Here is a 22,808-nt window from a genome sequence, read left to right as displayed (position 1 = left end):
CTCCACATCTGCTTCCGCAAAGCACAGCAGCTGTAATCCTTTAAGAGGCTTTCCTCACCGCTTTCTCTTTCTTTGCTTGTGTGTTGAGTGTTTATGTGAGTTGGTTACTCTGGCACGGTAGCGTTTCGTCTTAATGCCTGACTGAAAACTCATTCATCTTACTCAACAGCTGACAATGAGTGTTGTCACTGGTGAAAGTGGTGATGCTTGCCGTGTATGGAGGACCAAATTACTCAAAATTAAATAATGAAATAATTAATGAATTCAATAAAACAACAATTAAATGTACCAGTTTATTCTGAAATAATTAATTAAAAAAATATTTATTAATTAAATATTACTTTTTCTTCTTCTTCTTCTTTCGGCTGTTCCCTTCAGCGGTCGCCACAGCGAATCATCCGCCTCCATCTATTTCTATCCTCTGTATCCTCTTCTCTCAGACCGACTACCTTCATGTCCTCCTTCACTACATCCATAAACCTCCTCTTTGGTCTTCCTCTTAAACTCCTGTCTGGCCGCTCTAACCTCAGCATCCTTTTACCGATATATTCACTCTCCCTCCTCTGAACATGTCCAAACCATCTCAACCTGGCCTCTCTAACTTTGTCTCCAAAACATCTGACATGTGCTGTCCCTCTGATGTACTCATTCCTGATCCTATCTATCCTCATCACTCCCAAAGAGAACCTCAACATCTTCAGCTCTGCTACCTCTAGCTCTGCCTCCTGTCTTTTCCTCAGAGCAACTGTCTCCAAACCATACAACACCGCTGGTCTCACTACTGTCCTGTACACCTTTCCTTTCATTCTCGCTGGTACTCTTTTATCACACAACAGACCTGACACTTTTCTCCACCCATTCTAACCTGCCTGCACACGCTTCTTCACCTCTTTTCCACACTCCCCATTGCTCTGGACTGTTGACCCTAAGTAGTTAAAATTAAATATTACTTTAATTAAATATTACTTAAATCATGAAATAAATAAATGTATCTATGTATTTTGTAAAATTACATAAAAACACGACATGTGTTGGTTAATATATTTCACAATCACCTCTTCCACACGCACTATTGTTATGTTTAAAAATATTTTTTTCCATTATTAAAAGTGCTTTTTCAAAAAGCCATTTTTCATAATAATATGCTGCTTTTTTACGAACTTGACATGACAAATTTGACGAATCATGCATTTCCAAGGCACGGTTTTCCCAAAGATTTTTTTTCATAATAATAGCAGAGGACATTTCACAAATGTCAATCAAAAGGCAGTGGGCGGAGCTTGGCGCTGATTGGTTTGAAGTTGAAGAGATGACTGATCGATCTGTCTGTGGTGTGGTGACTGAAAATGTATTTTTTTGACTTTATTGAATTTTCTAAAAACCTGAAAACTATGAGAGCTGTGGCTGTGTTTAAGGCAGTGCGTTTTTATCTTGATCAATTCCTACCGCCATATTAATTTCCAATCAATTCCCCAAATTCCCCATGCCACTTACCAGACCCAGACAGAAAAAAATCAACCTGAAAGGATTATCCAATCAGCACCAAGCTCCGCCCACTGCCTGTTGATTGGCATTTGTGAAATGTCCTCTGTTATTATGAAAAAAATCTTTGGGAAAATCGTGCTTTGGAAATGCATGATTCATCAAATAGGCGTCATTTGTAAATGCAGCATTTTTTTATGAAAAACGACTTTTTGAAAAAGCACATTTATTAATCAAAAATAGATTTTTAAACAGCAATAGTGTGTGTGGAAGAGGTAATTGTGAAATATATTACAGTTTTTGCCCGTTGCTTGAACACATTTTGCAAAACTTCGCTCATTGTGCCAAAACGCTACACACAAGCAAACATGACACAACCCTGGGAAATATACCGTTCACATCTGTGTCAAACTGAAACTGCTATCAAAACCTAACATTCCTTTGTCAAAATGTAACTCTGATGACAAAATGATACACACTTGCATCATATGAATACACTTTCAGATCAGAGGAACACACTAGTCTACTTATAAAACACTGTAGTCTTTAATTTTCACTGTTTTTATTCAGTTCATCGGTTAGCATTCTGTGAAGCAATGCACTTACAGTTTCTGTTTTGTTCCAACAAAGGTTTTCACAACAACCAAAAATGAAAGTACTGAAATGTTACAAATGACACAATACTGTACATCTCAGTACTATACTTCACACTACAGTACAATCTCAATGGTACAGTGCTATGTACCGTACTGTATGATACACAAAACTACAATTTTTTGTTACTAAAGGAGCACTAGCCAACTTGCAAAACAGTAATGTGATACGGTATAGTATGTAGATAGATACACTCTGGAATCTGAATGTCCTTATGACAGATGCATCTCTCTCTCTCTCTCTCTCTCTCTCTCTCTCTCTCTCTCTCTCTCTCTCTCTCTCTCTCTCTCTCTCTCTCTCTCTCTCTCTCTCTCTGTCTCTCTCTCTCCCTGCCTCAATGGTTGCAAAGTTCTCAACATGGCTTAACTGAGGCCTATTTGTGGTTGGCTGATTGGTGTTCAGTTTTGCAAGTAAGTGCCTTCAGGTATGTATTTGAGTGATTGCAATTGCACGATGTGTGTTGTATTTTGTGTTTTCCAAATGGCACCCTGAGATTTCATTTTTGAACGAAGTGTTTTATGTATGAATAGAGTGTAGTACGCAGGACCGAGTGTGTTGCATAAAGGCGTAAGTGTGTTGCAGAATTGCAACTAGAGTGCAAAGCAGCGCTTTTGTTTAAGGTATGGGTACAAGTGTTTGAGGTATGGTAACAAAAGCTTCACGTTGTGTTACTTTAGTCTAAGCATGGAGCTAAAGTGTTCAAGCAACGGGCAAAAACTGTAAACATTAATAAATGTTGTTTTCATGTAATTTTACAAAGTAAATAGCTAATAGATACATTTAATTATTTAATTCATATTTTATTAAATTAATTATTTTAGAATAAACTAGTACATTTAAATTGTTGTTTTATTGAATTCTTTATTTATTGAATTATTTAATTTTGAGTAATTTGGTCCTCCATAGCCATGAGCTTTAAGATTTTTCTTCTTTGTTTATAGCAATGATGCTTTAAATAGATCAAAAGTGACAGTAAAGACATTTATAATGTTACAAAAAGATGTGTTTCAAATAAATGCTGTCCTTTTTAACTTTTTTTTTAATAAGCTTTTGAACTTTTTAAAGAATCCGGAAAAAAAATGTATTACAGCTTTCACAAAACTATGACACTGTTTTCAACATTGAAACACAGCTGGGTAACACAAAAACGAATGGGTTGTTATGTCTGACCCAGGAGCTGGGTAACACAAAACTACCCAAACACTGGGTTGTTACGTCTGACAAAAACTACCCAAACACTGGGTTTATTACATCTGACAAAAACTACCCAAACACTGGGTTTATTACATCTGACAAAAACTACCCAAACACTGGGTTTATTACATCTGACAAAAACTACCCAAACACTGGGTTGTTACGTCTGACAAAAACTACCCAAACACTGGGTTTATTACATCTGACAAAAACTACCCAAACACTGGGTTTATTACATCTGACAAAAACTACCCAAACACTGGGTTTATTACATCTGACAAAAACTACCCAAACACTGGGTTTATTACATCTGACAAAAACTACCCAAACACTGGGTTTATTACATCTGACAAAAACTACCCAAACACTGGGTTGTTACGTCTGACAAAAACTACCCAAACACTGGGTTTATTACATCTGACAAAAACTACCCAAACACTGGGTTTATTACATCTGACAAAAACTACCCAAACACTGGGTTTATTACATCTGACAAAAACTACCCAAACACTGGGTTTATTACATCTGACAAAAACTACCCAAACACTGGGTTTATTACATCTGACAAAAACTACCCAAACACTGGGTTTATTACATCTGACAAAAACTACCCAAACACTGGGTTTATTACATCTGACAAAAACTACCCAAACACTGGGTTGTTACGTCTGACAAAAACTACCCAAACACTGGGTTTATTACATCTGACAAAAACTACCCAAACACTGGGTTTATTACATCTGACAAAAACTACCCAAACACTGGGTTGTTACGTCTGACAAAAACTACCCAAACACTGGGTTTATTACATCTGACAAAAACTACCCAAACACTGGGTTTATTACATCTGACAAAAACTACCCAAACACTGGGTTTATTACATCTGACAAAAACTACCCAAACACTGGGTTTATTACATCTGACAAAAACTACCCAAACACTGGGTTTATTACATCTGACAAAAACTACCCAAACACTGGGTTGTTACATCTGACAAAAACTACCCAAACACTGGGTTTATTACATCTGACAAAAACTACCCAAATACTGAGTTGTTACATCTGACCCAGGAGCTGGGTAACACAAAAACTACCCAAACACTGGGTTGTTACTTCTGACCCAGGAGCTGGGTAACACAAAAACTACCCAAACACTGGGTTGTTACATCTGACAAAAACTACCCAAACACTGGGTTGTTACATCTGACAAAAACTACCCAAACACTGGGTTTATTATATCTGACAAAAACTACCCAAACACTGGGTTTATTACATCTGACAAAAACTACCCAAACACTGGGTTTATTACATCTGACAAAAACTACCCAAACACTGGGTTTATTACATCTGACAAAAACTACCCAAACACTGGGTTTATTACATCTGACAAAAACTACCCAAACACTGGGTTGTTACGTCTGACAAAAACTACCCAAACACTGGGTTTATTACATCTGACAAAAACTACCCAAACACTGGGTTTATTACATCTGACAAAAACTACCCAAACACTGGGTTTATTACATCTGACAAAAACTACCCAAACACTGGGTTGTTACATCTGACAAAAACTACCCAAACACTGGGTTTATTACATCTGACAAAAACTACCCAAACACTGGGTTTATTACATCTGACAAAAACTACCCAAACACTGGGTTTATTACATCTGACAAAAACTACCCAAACACTGGGTTTATTACATCTGACAAAAACTACCCAAACACTGGGTTTATTACATCTGACAAAAACTACCCAAACACTGGGTTTATTACATCTGACAAAAACTACCCAAACACTGGGTTTATTACATCTGACAAAAACTACCCAAACACTGGGTTGTTACATCTGACAAAAACTACCCAAACACTGGGTTGTTATGTCTGACCCAGGAGCTGGGTAACACAAAAACTACCCAAACACTAAAAAATAACCCAAGATTTTTTGGAGTGTAACCAAGTTCAAATATTCTAAACCCCCACATTCACACAAAATCACCTTCAAGTGATTTTCTGGTCCGTTTTGGCCTGTTCCAGACAGATCCAGCTCTGGTGTCTTATATAAGAGATGCAGAAAACTTCAGCTCCAGAGGGGAAGGGTCACTCGCTCCAGAGTAATCTTTCTCTCTCCGTGTACAGCGCTCATGGATGCCAGAGGATATTACAGGTTAAAGCTGCGCTCAGTGCTCATGCTCCGACATATTGAGCTGACACTGACGTCGCTCATGAGGACAACAACAGTTGAGAACCACATCCTGATCCTGCTCTCAGCATCATTCCTGGAATATTTTTCAACACTTTATAATAGTGTTTGCAATTAAATGCATGCTAATTGATACATTTTGATGCATTTTTAAGAGTGACTTTGACTACATCCGATATAGCATACTTCCCTACTATATAGTAGGACAAGAATAGTATGTGACACAAGAAGTACATCCAAACTCACACAGTGCTCATAAAAGAGTAGGCAAAAAATACCCGGATGACCTATTGCTTCCGGCGAAACTCTGAAGTGTGCATACGATGGACACTTCACTATCATGAGGCCACGGGAGAAGATTTATAAATGGCAATGAAGCGCCGTAACTGATGCTGGTCACTATACACTTTTTCCGTAAGTTGAATACGTAATGTTTTTTTCTTACAAAAACATATCGATCCGCTTCAGGAGACCTTTCTTAACCCCCCGGAGCCGTGTGGAGTACAATTATAGTGGATGGATGCACTTTTGTGGGCTTTAAACTCAATGGACCCCATCACTGTCATTATAACACTTGGAAGAGCCAGGATCTTTATTAGTTTTTCTCAATTATTTACACAAATTTTCTGAAAGCATGCCTCATACTCTCAGAAATCTACACACAAATCAAAAATCACACACAATGGGCAAACCTGGAAAGAAGAAAATCTCCTGCAAAATGAAACATTACATTCAAAACAATCTTATTTCTTCTCAAAATGGTGTTTTGTTTTCAAATGACACACACAAACCATCATAGACATTTATAAGAAGCAGCTGAACACTGATGTGCTCAATGGACGTATATAGGCCTAGGTCTTATTTTGGTTCAGTGTTACACTTACTACAGACAGTCCATAAATAAGTGAGTTGTAAATATTTGAGAATATCGTTTTTATACTCAGAACACACATCGACGGTAACAAATATATTGTATTTCCCCACAAAAACAATGTATACAGTGTACATCACAACCAACATGTTTGCACATACAGTGGTCTACATACAAAACAACAAAAGAAATTGACTGTTTACAAATTTACAGTAAAACTATTTGCTTATTGCTGATTGTAAAACTTTGTGACGGGTTTGCTGATCATAAAACTGACAGGTCACAGGTTGTTTGCCCATGCGATGAGCCAGTGTGCGTATTTGAATGGCAGTGTGTTCCTTGTGAAAACAAGAGATTGTCAGCATGAAAATTGTGCCAAATGCATGAGAATTGTGCGTAGTGTTTTGAAAAAGTGTTTTAGAGCTGCAATTTGAGTGTGAAGCCGGATTTGTGTTGATTCAGTGGGTTGGTGCGAGAGTTACATGTTGAGCTCCAGTACCGGTATTTGTGTGTAAACAATTGAGAAAAACTGTAATATAACTCAGATTGGGTTCATCAGAGAGAAGAAAGTCAGATACACTTGAGATGGCTTGAGGGTGAATAAATCATGGGGTAATTTTCCTTTTAAAGTGAACTATTCCTCTGTTGGACCCGTTTTCATTTTTTATCAAAAGAAAAATGATATGATTAATTATTTTTTCAAAATGAGACTCATTGGCCTTGGCTCATTTTCTGTGAGCAATATTTATCAGAACACATTTTCAATGTACACCCCCCCCCACCCCCACCCCACACACACACACACACATTTATATTACACACAGGATGTTCGGGGCTAATAAAAGTGTGGGAATTGTAGGTCCTGTGTACTTTTACTCTGTCCTCCTCCTGTCAGGGCCTGCTGTTAGTGTGTGTGTGTGTGTGTTCATGTTTATGGTAAGGACACAAATGTGTATAAAGACATCCGTCAACATGGTTTATGATGATATCTGTGTCCTCATACTAAAACATACTAAATTGTGTTATTTTTGAAAATCAAAAAATGCTAAAAGTTTTCTGTGATGGGTATTTTTAGGGGTAGGGTTAGTGTAGGGGGATAGATTATACAGATTGGGGGACAGATTATACAGATTGTAGGCTACATTAGAAAAACCATTATGCCTATGGAAAGTAACCATATACCACATATCTCTGTGTGTGTGTGTGTGTGTGTGTGTGTGTGTGTGTGTGTGTGTGTGTGTGTGTGTGTGTGTGTAGGTGAGTTTTGTTTCTACCCATGCCATTCCCATACGAGGTTGCAATTCTTAAATGTGATCTAACAAAGGTAAAGAGAAACTATGAACCATATATGCTGTTTATATTGCTTGTAATTTGGATGAAGTAAACATCTGTTGAGTTTAAACATACAAATTTTGATTGTGTCGAATTAAAAACCCAAAAATGCATCGGGTCCACCAGACCCACGAACATGAACACCACACAAGGGTTAAAGATTACGAGGGCACATTAATACAAAAAATAATGTTATGCACGAAGAAATAATTAGCAATAACTAAAAACGGCAATATTCCATTTTTTTAAAAAAAATTGTCAGTTTTGATTGGATGGTGACTGAGTGTTCAAATTGTGGCGCCACAGCATATTAAACGAGAAACAACAACACACAGATTCAAGTAAAGAATTTGGCAATGTTTCTCACTCCGGCGAGGCGATATCCAGATGTAGATAACTTATCACAGGTAGCCTCAACGCAATATAGCCCAATAACATTAGAGGGCACCATCTCATTTAATCCCACAGATGAAATAACTGATCCATTGAAGGTAACATTTGAAATATTTCGGTAAAATGATTCTCATTCATTAGTGAACTCATGTAAGTTTGGGTCAAGCCTTAACAAGTGAGTGAGTGAGTAAGTGAGTGAGTAACCTGTAGTCTAGATACCTGAGTGTCAACCATGGTGTCAACACCTGTGTTGTGCCTGAGGGAGTGATCCACACACACGTCATTTCCCTGAAGAGAAGAGCGCCGCTTCGCCGGAACCGCACGCGCTGCTCACGGCTCACACGGATCTCACCGACAATGGGCTTTACTTGAAGAACTATCATTTCAACAGGATTAACTTTTTATTTTACTCGAAGATAATATGTGAATACTGGATTCAAACTCGCTGGCGATAATGCGGATACAGCTCTATATCACTGTCTTGATCTTAATCCATAAATCCACATCAGAGGGTAAGATTTTATTTCATTTATTTTACTAGCATCGAATTAATGTAATATTTATATAGTATTATCATGTATTAGTTTGAAGGATTATTATTTATTAGTTAAAATAATAAATACTGAATACATTTATTAGGCTACTTACTTTTTAAAAATATTTATAGCCTTACGTATATATATATATAATATTATTATTTGTATGGATCCATTTTATATTAGGTGCCTTAACTACAATGTACTATCATTTAAATGAATAATATGATACAATGCACTTATTGTGTACTTACATTTTAAAAAATTACCTTCATGTAATTACATCTGTAATTCATTTATAATTACATTGTTGACACTTCCCTTAAACTTACCCACACCACCACACCTGACCCTAACTTTACCCATGTCCCACCTCAATATCAGCAAAGGTGTTTTGCAATACAGTATGATTACAATGAGTACATTGTACTTTTTTTTTTTAAGTACATAGTTGAGTATTCTTGCGGGTATAAGAAGCAGATCCCATTCACTGTCACTAAATAAAAATGTTATTAATTAATGACTTTTGTTATATTGTACTACTTGGTAGGAATTTTTATTTGACTTTAAATTACTTTAAAATCTAAATTAATCTAATCTGGCAGTCCTGTGGGTCAAACCGAGTAGAGTGTGGTGCTTGCAACACAAAGGTCAGGGGGGTTAATGCCCAGGCAATGCAAGACTGATAGAAATATATGTTAATGCTGTTTAAGTTGCTTTGGATAGAAGTGTCATCCAAATGTATGTATTCAACATATTCTAATCACATGCATCAAGACTTCATATGCTTTTTACACTGATTGTTTTGCTGTTGCTTTTAAATGACATCACGTATTCAGGATTGAATATGAATCAGTCATTAGAAAACCCCATATTGAAATCCTGCTTTCTAAAGGTCTTTGCTCTCTGAGCTGTTTTTACAAGGATGATTAACATGATAAGAATTTTAAAAGCATGGTTTTATGTGCTCGCGAGGTCCAAAGGGCTGGTACAGATGCTATTTTTTTTTATTGCACTCACATTTGAGATTAATCCAAGATGCATATAGACGTTAGTGTTAGAATAAGTTGACGTGTTGCAAAGTTACTCCTACATGAGAAAAACACTGGGCTGGGCAAATATAGGAAAGAGCACATGCTGGGTTAATTTTAACAAGCAAATTCGGTTGTTTATTTAATAGAATAGTTCATACAAAAATGTCCGCCATGATTTACTCACCCTCAAGCCATCCTAGGTGTGTGTGACTTTCTTCTTTCAGACGAACACAGTCAGCGTTATAAAAAAATGCCCTGGCTAATCGAAACTTTATAATGGCAGTGACAGCCCAAAATTTAAAGCCCCACAGAGAAGTACTTCAGATGAATACTGGTGTGGAGGAAGCTAGATATTTCATTTTATAATGAGATAAATATGTATATTTTTATTTCACAAACCCATTGATATGCTTCAGATTAACCTTTAATTTAAGCTTCAGACGGCCTTTATTAACCCCCAGAGCTGTATGGAGTACTTTTATAATGGATGGATGCACTTTTTTGGGCTTCAAATTTTATTAAAAAACTTGGATTAGCCAGGAATTTTATTTTAAAATAAATATGTGTTCGTTTGAAAGAAGAAAGTCATATACACTTATGATGACTTGAGGGGGAGTAAATCATTGGATAATATATATTTTTGGGTGAACTGTCCCTTTAACCCAGAATAGTGGGTTGATTTGTTTTTAATATAATGCTAGCCTCATACAAGAATTAATGCTTATGGATGAACTTAAATCCTCTAAACCAGTGGTTCTCAAACCTCTCCTGATGTACCACCCAGGAGAAGCACATTTTGTATGTCTCCCAATATCTTAAACACCCATTTCAGGTTTTGCAGTCTCTACTAATGAGCTCATGAGTTGAATCAGGTGTGTTAGATGAGGGAGACATACAAACTGTGCAGGGCTGGTGGTCCTCCAGGACAGGTTTGAGAACCACTTCTCTAAACGTAAAATAAAATAAAAAATACTCCACACAACCACTTGTTTGCATGATAATTCCTTTATTTTCAAACATATTTTACAGTATAGCATATTTTATATAGATTATAACACAAAAAACTACCCAAACACTGGAAAAATAACCCCCAAAAATAACCCCCAAAAAGCACAACTCAGGATTTGGAAAAAACATTTGAAGATTTTTGTGCAGTCAGCAGTAAGTCTGTTGAAGGACCATCACAATAAAGAGTCAGCAGATATTAACTACAGTCTACTAATACTCTAATGAGAGCTAATTGACATGTTGTTGCAAAGCTACTAGTAAACAGATTGTTAAAAAGGGACCATCATAATAAAGTGTTGCCCAAAACTCATCCGACAGGTACACAAACCTTTCTCTCTATCGTCAGCCCTGTCATTTCACCCATTCCTGTTATCCATGGATTATGTGTGCTTCACAATTGAGACATTTGGCCAGAAATACAATCATGACAGACAGATACTGTACTCTACACATTAACGAAATCCATACAGCAGGTCAAAGTTCAAGCATATGACTGAATAAATCTGATTAGGAGTCTGATGTGATAAATGCGAGACTGTGATGACAGGTGTTAAAGGCCATTAGATCAGACTAAGATTATACTACACAAATGGATCTGATTTCAGTCATAACTCAATTTAAACCCCATTAAAAGAGCCACAGCTTGGTCCCGGAAGTACAACACCTCTGTCATGTGTAATGTGAGATGTTTTTGGGTGGGAGTTCTCAGAAGTTCAGGCAGTTTTAAGGAAGTAGACGTCTTTTCTTATAAGGCGAGCATTGGGACAGACTGTGATTGACACAACCGATCTTGTTCTGTTCTGTGATTTCTCAGAAAATTGTATCAGCTTTCAGAATAATGGGTGTGTGTGTGCTCCCGTCACATTTCTTCTCAGTGACGATGGTACGGCTAGTAATGGTTATTCAAACCGAGTCAGGAGAATAAACGACTTCCTCGCATTAAAATCCTAAATAGTTATAAATATGTCACATTTGAACAAATTAGATAATAGCGTGCGTCATCACAGGTTAAATGCTGTCTGTTAGCATACGGCATGTGTAAGCGTGTGTGTGTGTGTGTGTGGGTGTGTGTTCGGCTGGTATAGCCAGCGGGAAGGGAAAAACGGTTAAAGAGAGCTGGAATTGGAAAGACCCTAAAGAGAGCGAGCGCTGGCTGGGAAGGGTCACGTGGGGACATGGAGCCTGTAAAGACTTGTTCATACTGTCCCAACAAACACCAACAATCATCCGTCAGTCATCTAACCACTGGAAGTCATTGTTTGTTGGCTGTTTTTAATGTTGCACCATTATTTTTATGCACCCACGCACACACACGTTTGTTTTTGTGACATATGGGGACATTCCATAGGCGTAATGGTTTTTATACTGTACAAATCGTATTTTCTATCCCCTTACACTACCCCAGGGGCGTAGCACCAAATTTTGGGCCCTGGGTACAAACCATCTTGCTGGGCCCCCGTACCATGTATGTGTATGTATAGAAAACTGACTTCTAAGCCCCCCCCCCCTGCCTCGGGCCCTGGTTACTCAGTACCCTTTATCCCCCCAGTCCCACGCCCCTGCACTACCCTACCCCTAAACCTACCCATCACACACACACACACACACACACACACACACACACACACACACACACACACACACACACACACACACACACACACACACGTCTGGTTCACTATCTTTGTGGGGACTCTCCATAAACGTAATGGTTTTTATACTGTACTGTACGGCCCAGCCCCTAAACCTACCCATTACAGGAAACATTCTGCATTTTTACTTTCTCAAAAAAAAAAAACAATTTAGCATGTTTATGAATCCATTTACATTGTGGGGACCACTGGCTGGTGATCTCAGGTTTATATTAAAACGGTTGAAGAGAGCTGGAACTGGAAAGACCCTAAAGAGAGCGAGCGCTGGCTGGGAAGGGTCACGTGGGGACATGGAGCCTGTAAAGACTTGTTCATACTGTCCCAACAAACACCAACAATCATCCCTCAGTCATCTAACCACTGGAAGTCATTGTTTGTTGCCGTGTTTTTGATGTTGCACCATTATTTTTTTTATTACAATTGACTACATTTATTTTCAATTCTAACACACGCACACGCACACGCACACACACACACACACACACACACACACACACACACACACACACACACACACACACACACACACACACTTTTTTTTGTAAATTGTGGGGACTCTCCATAGGCGTAATGGCTTTTATTCTGCACAAACCGTATTTTCTATCCCCCTAAACTAACCCTGGCCCTAAACCTACCCAACACACACACACACACACACACACACTGCCCTGCCCCTAAACCTACCCATCACACACACACACACACTGCCTTGCCCCTAAAACTACCCATCACAGGAAACATTCAGCATTTTTACTTTCTCAAAAAAACTCATCCTGTATGATTTATAAGCATTTTGAAAAGTGGGGACATGGCCAATCCTCTCCTGTAATACCTGTGTCATACCCATGTCATTTCACACATTTGTGTCCTCATATTTCACAAAAAACAAACTGCCCCTACCCCTAAACCTACCCATCTCGGTAAAAACATTTTCAAAAAACAACACTTAGTAGGATTTATAAGATGCTTTCCTCATGGGGACCAAAAAATGTCCCCACAAGGACAAGGATTTCATATATTGCCATCTTTGTGGGGACATTTTTCTCCATAATGTAATGTTTACCATGCCGGCCACACACACACACACGCACGCACACACAATAACAATTTTTTTTTGTTTTTTGTTTAATTATTAGATTTAGTTTGAAAGTCATCTAACCACTGGGAAAGCAAGAATTGACAAAAATGTAAAATGTGTACCTTGAATGCAATGTAAGACACTTTGGATAAAAGCGTCTGCCAAATGCATAAATGTAAAATGTCATTTTGATTGCCTTAATAAACAATGTACTAAATAATGGAATATTTAAATATCACTTTTTGCTTTATAGTAATGCAAATGAGAATTTGATTTATTTACTGTAGGCTACTGACAATTAAATGTTCTTGTCATGAGAATAATGTTAAACACAAATAAATCTTATGTCAGTATCTACTTATGTTACAGTATTTGTCTTTTTAAAGTACTCTGAATGTGAATTCTGAGCAGTGTTCAGTTTAGCATAATAATAAGAAATAAATCAGGTGGTCTGACTCTAATATGATGAACTCTCTTTTAGTCACGAGTCGCCCGTCTCCTCCTGCAAACGTGTCCATTCATTGTGACAGCTATGGAGTGGAAGTACGATGGGAATATCCCGATCTCAGTCCGGATGTTTCCTTCTTAGCGAAGGTGATCGCGGCAGTCAATTCTGAAAACAGGTAAATGATCTGAATCAAACCACAACAGCTTCAATCTTTCACTGCCTTTTATAGTCTTTAAAAGGTTCATTCTAGCTTGATTAAATGACTGAATCATTGTGAAATACTAGCCAAACCATAAGGCTTTTCATTTTTTAGTTTGAAAGTGTTTAATTGTTGTCATCATGACCTTACTGTTATTTATTTATGTTCCAGGATACTACTGAATAGCACACAAAAACTAAGTTTGAACATATCCAGTATGCTGTTCGATTCAGGGACCAATTACTACTTTGTCCGTGTGGAGGCCACTCGGGGAGGACAGCCGTCAGAATCTCGCGATTCAGATATTTTCAGCTTCAATGAATTAGTCACCAATGCCAAAATCACGTGTATGTTTAGCCTGTGTTATTGGTTGAGCTCTGAAATATCATCCATTAACTATCGTAGCAAACATATGCAGTGTGATCTAACAGTACTGTTGTTGTGCGTTCAGGTCATTTGGATTTTCCCGAGGTTGAACTTTCACCCAAAGATGGCGAACTTCTCGTCCAGTTCATCAACCCTATTGAACTGTACAGAAATACGCCGGCTCTGAGGGACCTCAAAGATAATAAACTGACATACACCGTTGAAGCAGAAGAGGTAGCATTCACTTTCCTGTCCGCTTATAAGAATGGATCACACAAAAACTTCAGCAGCTTTTTTATAGTGTGATCATTTATAGCTCAAAAAAGCACCATAAGTAGCCCATGGGATTTTTAACACTATATTCTAGCTATAGTCTTTATAGTCTATATTCTAGCTATAGTCTTTATAGTCTATATTCTAGCTATAGTCTTTATAGTCTATATTCTAGCTATAGTCTTTATAGTCTATATTCTAGCTATAGTCTTTATAGTCTATATAGCTATAGTCTTTATAGTCTATATTCTAGCTATAGTCTTTATAGTCTATATAGCTATAGTCTTTATAGTCTATATTCTAGCTATAGTCTTTATAGTCTATATAGCTATAGTCTTTATAGTCTATATTCTAGCTATAGTCTTTATAGTCTATATTCTAGCTATAGTCTTTATAGTCTATATAGCTATAGTCTTTATAGTCTATATAGCTAAAGTCTTTATAGTCTATATAGCTATAGTCTTTATAGTCTATATAGCTATAGTCTTTATAGTCTATATAGCTATAGTCTTTATAGTCTATATTCTAGCTATAGTCTTTATAGTCTATATAGCTATAGTCTTTATAGTCTATATAGCTATAGTCTTTATAGTCTATATTCTAGCTATAGTCTTTATAGTCTATATTCTAGCTATAGTCTTTATAGTCTATATTCTAGCTATAGTCTTTATAGTCTATATAGCTATAGTCTTTATAGTCTATATAGCTATAGTCTTTATAATCTATATAGCTATAGTCTTTATAATCTATATAGCTATAGTCTTTATAGTCTATATAGCTATAGTCTTTATAGTCTATATAGCTATAGTCTTTATAGTCTATATAGCTATAGTCTTTATAGTCTATATAGCTATAGTCTTTATAGTCTATATAGCTATAGTCTTTATAGTCTATATAGCTATAGTCTTTATAATCTATATAGCTATAGTCTTTATAGTCTATATAGCTATAGTCTTTATAGTCTATATAGCTATAGTCTTTATAGTCTATATTCTAGCTATAGTCTTTATAGTCTATATTCTAGCTATAGTCTTTATAGTCTATATAGCTATAGTCTTTATAGTCTATATAGCTATAGTCTTTATAGTCTATATAGCTATAGTCTTTATAGTCTATATTCTAGCTATAGTCTTTATAGTCTATATTCTAGCTATAGTCTTTATAGTCTATATTCTAGCTATAGTCTTTATAGTCTATATAGCTATAGTCTTTATAATCTATATAGCTATAGTCTTTATAGTCTATATAGCTATAGTCTTTATAGTCTATATAGCTATAGTCTTTATAGTCTATATAGCTATAGTCTTTATAGTCTATATAGCTATAGTCTTTATAGTCTATATTCTAGCTATAGTCTTTATAGTCTATATTCTAGCTATAGTCTTTATAGTCTATATAGCTATAGTCTTTATAGTCTATATTCTAGCTATAGTCTTTATAGTCTATATTCTAGCTATAGTCTTTATAGTCTATATTCTAGCTATAGTCTTTATAGTCTATATAGCTATAGTCTTTATAGTCTATATAGCTATAGTCTTTATAGTCTATATAGCTATAGTCTTTATAGTCTATATAGCTATAGTCTTTATAGTCTATATAGCTATAGTCTTTATAGTCTATATAGCTATAGTCTTTATAGTCTATATAGCTATAGTCTTTATAGTCTATATAGCTATAGTCTTTATAGTCTATATAGCTATAGTCTTTATAGTCTATATTCTAGCTATAGTCTTTATAGTCTATATTCTAGCTATAGTCTTTATAGTCTATATTCTAGCTATAGTCTTTATAGTCTATATTCTAGCTATAGTCTTTATAGTCTATATAGCTATAGTCTTTATAGTCTATATAGCTATAGTCTTTATAGTCTATATTCTAGCTATAGTCTTTATAGTCTATATAGCTATAGTCTTTATAGTCTATATAGCTATAGTCTTTATAGTCTATATAGCTATAGTCTTTATAGTCTATATAGCTATAGTCTTTATAGTCTATATAGCTATAGTCTTTATAGTCTATATAGCTATAGTCTTTATAGTCTATATTCTAGCTATAGTCTTTATAGTCTATATTCTAGCTATAGTCTTTATAGTCTATATTCTAGCTATAGTCTTTATAGTCTATATAGCTATAGTCTTTATAGTCTATATAGCTATAGTCTTTATAATCTATATAGCTATAGTCTTTATAGTCTATATAGCTATAGTCTTTATAGTCTATATAGCTATAGTCTTTATAGTCTATATAGCTATAGTCTTTATAGTCTATATTCTAGCTATAGTCTTTATAGTCTATATAGCTATAGTCTTTATAGTCTATATAGCTATAGTCTTTATAGTCTATATAGCTATAGTCTTTATAGTCTATATAGCTATAGTCTTTATAGTCTATATAGCTATAGTCTTTATAGTCTATATAGCTATAGTCTTTATAGTCTATATAGCTATAGCCTTTATAGTCTATATAGCTATAGTCTTTATAGTCTATATAGACTATATAGCTATAGTCTTTATAGTCTATATAGCTATAGTCTTTATAGTCTATATAGCTATAGTCTTTATAGTCTATATAGCTATAGTCTTTATAGTCTATATAGCTATAGTCTTTATAGTCTATATAGCTATAGTCTTTATAGTCTATATAGCTATAGTCTTTATAGTCTATATAGCTATAGTCTTTATAGTCTATATAGCTATAGTCTTTATAGTCTATATTCTAGCTATAGTCTTTATAGTCTATATAGCTATAGTCTTTATAGTCTATATTCTAGCTATAGTCTTTATAGTCTATATTCTAGCTATAGTCTTTATAGTCTATATAGCTATAGTCTTTATAGTCTATATTCTAGCTATAGTCTTTATAGTCTATATTCTAGCTATATTATATAATTGTCTTATGTGTGGAAACAACTGAAAACTTAAGAAATGATTAATCCTAAAATGAAGATTACGGTGGTCGGTACGATTTTTAAATGTCTCTTCTGCTCACAGAGGCTGCATTTATTTGATCAAAAATACACTAAAATCAGTAAAATTGTGAAATATTATTACAATTTAAGATACCTGTTTTATATGTCATGTGATAATGTTCAGCATCATTACTCATCATTACGGGGCACATGACCCTTTAGAAATTATTCTGATATGCTGATTTGATGCTCAAGAAATATATATTTTTTGATGAATAGATTATAAAAGTTGTATATATTTATTTGAAAAAAACAAACTTTGAATGGTAGTGTTAATCTGAATGAAATTCAGTGCACAATTTTTGTGAACTGTTTTTTAACTGTCTTCTTTCAAACTTCTTACAGGGAGCCCAGAAACATGGTGTATCATGTCTAATGGAGACTAAAACATGCGAGACGTCCGTTTTGTTTTCCGAGCACAGAGGAAATTACTGTGTCAGTCTGACTGGACAAATCGGACAAAGAAAACTCAATCCTAGAAGAAGCTGCTTCAGGGGAGACATAAGGATCTGTAAGTGCCAATTCAACCAAACAAACTTCCACTCATTTCTACAGCAGATGATAGAGGAAATGCAGCATCCATCATTAGTTCATATCTATGAGGACTTTACTGTTATTTAAAAAATATTCAAATATTGTTTTCATAATTTTTAATCCATTCTAATTTTTATGAACTTATTTTAATTCTTAAATCTCAAGAATATGAATCACGCTCTTCTTCATACAAATGCTTTTAAACCATCCAAAACAAAAGAGAATGCGCTGTCTGTGAATGTCCCGACCAAGTGTGCCACACAAGTCCTGAAAAGTGAAGCCAAAGCGTCTCTATCGCCCCCAGGGGGCTGCATGCAGTATAGCTCATAAACCCCGCCCTCTCCATGAAATGTAACGGGACATAAGACAAAACAATCAAACTACACTTCAAATATATTCTTCCCAACAATGGTTTTTGTCATTTTAGGCAGTTTTTATCAAGCTGATGTAAGTGCACCAACACATTTTTTGGGAACTTCAGTATGAGATTGGAGCTTTAGCTTTAATTTTCGACATTTCCACAACTGTTTATTTCACAAGAAGTTGCTTGAACGAACAAGAACACACACAATTATGCCAAAAACCCAGTTTTGTCGAGTATAAAAGCAGTCTTCGATGAGTTAAATAACGTCTTCAAACGTCAGATCGGCGTAATGTTCAGCAGCGGCAGATCTTAAAGTGACAGCAGCACAATAAACCAGTCGCTGTGATGTCTCACTAATGTTCAAAGAAAAAAGGTTACAGAGAAAATTATAGCTTTAATAAGGATTAAACTATATTTATTTTACAACTTAAGCAGGTAAGACTGTAATGTGTTCTTTATTCAATTTCTGTATTTCTTACCTGTCAGACAGAAGACATTTATTATAATGGTTTATGTGACAATTGTTTGAATTTCAGTTAAATTAAGTTATTTTTTAAAGCCTAATAAATATTGAACTTGATAGCTTTCAAAAATACTGTAATATTTATTGACAGCACTAATATAAATCCATCACAAAATCAAGTTATCATCAACTGATTAAATGTTTATTTATTTTTAAAAAATGAGTTGGAGTACAAACATAATGGGACAAATATTAAAAGTATATTAAAAGACAAAGCTAACCTGCACAAGCTGAGGAGGATGTTTTTGACTCTTCCACCCAGATCCCCCGTTCACGGTGTACCTGTATCCAGTGCTGGGGGTCGTCTTAACACTGCTTTTCCTGACCGTCATCATTATGCTGCTAGTGATGAAATACAACTCAGAAATTAAGAAGGAAGCCAGCTCTGTGCGTCACAGATTTGGGGTAAGTTGCTGTTTGGGATCTGTATTTATGTGTAAATTGTTCAGTAAAACATTCTCACGTAATTACCAGATTGAATTGAAAACACAAAATTGTGTAAAAATAATTGCACAAACAATTTACAATAAACAAGAAACCAATCAAAATCAGCATTATTATTGTTAACTAAGGCCTAGTAAACGAGTATTTTTATAAAGTTTTTTTCTTCGATAAAAAAAAAAAAAAATTATATATATATAGTTTTTTTTTTTTTTTAATTTTTTTATCGAAGATATCATGCCAAACAAACAGGTGGCAATATAACCCTAACCGTAAAGCCATATTGGCCAATCAGAAGCCTGGAAAATAGGCGGTTCTGGTTTTAACATAATAAGCCAAAATCTCTTTTTTTCTTCAAAAAAGTGTGGTTTCCGTGACCGGATAATGGTTTGCATGTGGACGAACGGTCAAACCGCATAGAAAAATCAGCAGTTTTGAAAATAACTGTGTGGACAGGACCTAAAACTACAATTACCGTATTGTTCCGAAAATAAGACCATTTTATTTTCTTAGAAACGTACCTAAAAAAAACCCAAAAACACTTTTACATGTCAAAAATATACCTGAGGGCAACAAGAGGGCCGCTAAATACAGGTAAAAGGTGTGTCAGGTAAAATACGTTAACGGTCAAAGTAAAGCTTACCGTCTAAGAGCCGCGTGACTGTCATGTTTGCGTGCCTCGCTGACGGGCTGAACTTCCAACGTACGTGACTTTTATACGTAACTGTACACAGGTTTTACTTCTGCTGTTAATGACATTTTGGTAGACTACATGGTTTAACTATGAGATGGAAAGTCTTATTTATATATATATATATATATCATTCAGGTTATTAGGATGGTATGCCTAAAAGTGTTTTTGCATTTTACCAGTATTTTTCCATACTTTCAATACAAACATTAAATTATGAAATATATGTAATATGAAAATTCTTTCAAAAAAAAGCATTTTCTTTATAAGAACATATTTATAAAATACAAGATTTGATCCACCTTGAAAAAAAGGGGGTTGCCTTATATTTGGAACAATACGGTATTAAACATTTTTAATAAATATTATTTAATAATAAATAATATTAAATAAATAATGAAAAGCTTAAACTTAAATGAGTAATGTTGAAACTGAAATAAAGTTTTAATTTGAAATACTAAAGTGACTAAAATAGAGCTAAATAGACAAAAAATATGACAAAATTACTAAAACTGAAATGCTATTTCAAAATATTACTAAATGCTACACTAATCACCATTCAGATGTGAGTATTACATGTCATTTAGCTACCATTAAAAATTGTTTTTTAATAATTGAAATAAAACTGATGTAAAATATAAATATTAGACAAAAACTACTAAGAAACTTTAGAAAACTACTACAATTCAAATGAAAACTAAATAATAAAATAAGAATTACTACACTTGAAAAATATATAAATAATGCTAAAAAAGACACCACTAATCACCATACAAATGTGGGCTGGCAAAACTGAGCTAGTAAACCACACACACACACACACATATCTCTGATTAAAGGGACAGTTCACCCCAAAAATCCTCATGTACTCGACCTCATGTGGTTCCAAACCAATGACTTTCTGTTTTCTGTGCAACATAAATGATCAAATGACTCATTATTTTTATGTCCTTATGATAAAAGCCGGTGGGATCCAGCGTTGTTTGCTTCCAAACAATCTTTTTAGGTGAACTATCCCTTTAATCAGTCAGTTTTTAATCAGATCTCTATTGTTGTCGTGAGCTTGTTGTGGTACCCGGCCGCATTCCTGCCCGGGGCTCGGCGACTCTAAATGTTCTCTTTCTGGTTTGGTAGGATATCATGCCAACACAAACACACTTTTGCAAACCGGAGCTGGAGATCTGTGTCAGCGATCTGCACATCGAACCAGACGAGGGACTTAAAGAACAAACCACGTTACTAGAGATAGCATGCTACAGCGACGAGGAGCCGGCCGCTGGGTACAAGGATGAGCGGTCCGGCGGTTCGGACACTGTAAGTCCGTACGGGGAAAATGACCTGGATGATGACACTGAGCAGGACGACTTGCCGGATGGCTACGACTGTCCACACGCCCTCAGTCTGGAGATGAGTCCTGGAGATGTGGTAAAAGGTTATGGGTGCTAGAGACTCCCTCTTTGTTTCCAGAGGTGGAGAAGTGACGGAAAGTCCCAAACACAGACTGTAAAAGCACCCGTCTCCAGGATATTCTGGGAAAATGACACCGGTTGGGAATGTTCTTACAAATACAGGCCTTTACATGACATCACGAAATTCCCCAGAGGTTTTCCGATTCATGGAAAAATGTGTCATCATTACCGGCACTCCCTTTTATTTGAATTGAACACCTTTGACACTAGATCAGTAATTTTTTTTTTTTTTTTAAAGCATTTGCGTCTATCAAAGCTTGTATTTGTTGCTGCATATGGTCATTTTATCTTCAGGTCGGCCAGAATTAATTCCTTTGGCCAAAGTCATTTACGAGTGCTGCTCCGGTCAGGTGACTCGTGAATTTGGATTCATGTTGCAATCCGCACAAGTTTCACCGGAATTACCAGCGTGGCAGAACCATTTGTATTTTGTTTCACTCTCACCAAACAGATCATTCATCAGCAGTTTTGTTGAAAATGACAGCAAAATAATTCTACATGAATTAAAATCTATATTTATTTTGTAAGATAGGAAATGCACCAGTTGAGCTATAATAAAACAGAAATGTTCACTACCGTTCAAATGTTTAAAAAAATCCATATTTTAATTCAGCAAGGACATTTTAATTTGCTCAAAAGAGACAGTAAAGACATTTTCTATTGCTCAAAATATAAATGTATCATGTTTTCAACATTGATAATATTTCTTGAGCAGCAAATCCTCATATCTGAAGGATTTCTGAAGGATTATGAGACACTGAAGACTGGAGTAATGATGCTGAAAATACAGCTTAGATCACAGGAATACATTTTAAAATATATTACAATAGAAAACTTAAATGGTAATATTTAAAAATGTTACTGTAATTTTTGATCAAATAAATGCAGCCTTGGTGAAAAGAGGAGACTTTCAAAAACATTTAAAAATCTTTAAAAAGTTTCTCCAAACCTTTGAATGGTAGTCTATGCATAAGTTAACTAAATACTTCCAGCTTGGAAATTTAAATTTCCAGCAAAAATGTGATCAACTCAGAAATTACTGTATTTGTGAAATAATAGGAACATATTAGAGCTCACGGCCATATAGCAGATCTTCA

At 35.4% G+C, this 22,808-nt stretch overlaps 1 protein-coding gene across 1 annotated transcript; it reads left to right on the top strand.

Moving 5' to 3' along the window:
* The first annotated feature begins 8,411 nt into the window (after positions 1 to 8,411).
* ifngr1 (interferon gamma receptor 1) lies at positions 8,412 to 22,539 on the top strand. Its single transcript, XM_067440811.1, has 7 exons — positions 8,412 to 8,639; positions 13,917 to 14,058; positions 14,254 to 14,429; positions 14,534 to 14,682; positions 18,035 to 18,200; positions 19,373 to 19,515; positions 21,377 to 22,539. Exons 1-7 carry the CDS (start codon positions 8,582 to 8,584, stop codon positions 21,686 to 21,688), a joined length of 1,146 nt encoding a protein of 381 aa, XP_067296912.1. The 5' UTR covers positions 8,412 to 8,581; the 3' UTR covers positions 21,689 to 22,539.
* The last annotated feature ends 269 nt before the right edge of the window (positions 22,540 to 22,808 follow it).

Source organism: Pseudorasbora parva, chromosome 4 (genome assembly GCF_024679245.1).
Source record: "Pseudorasbora parva isolate DD20220531a chromosome 4, ASM2467924v1, whole genome shotgun sequence".
Taxonomy (NCBI): Eukaryota; Metazoa; Chordata; class Actinopteri; order Cypriniformes; family Gobionidae; genus Pseudorasbora; species Pseudorasbora parva.
Note: the sequence above shows the minus strand (reverse complement) of the source record. Positions and strands in the feature narration are given on the sequence as shown.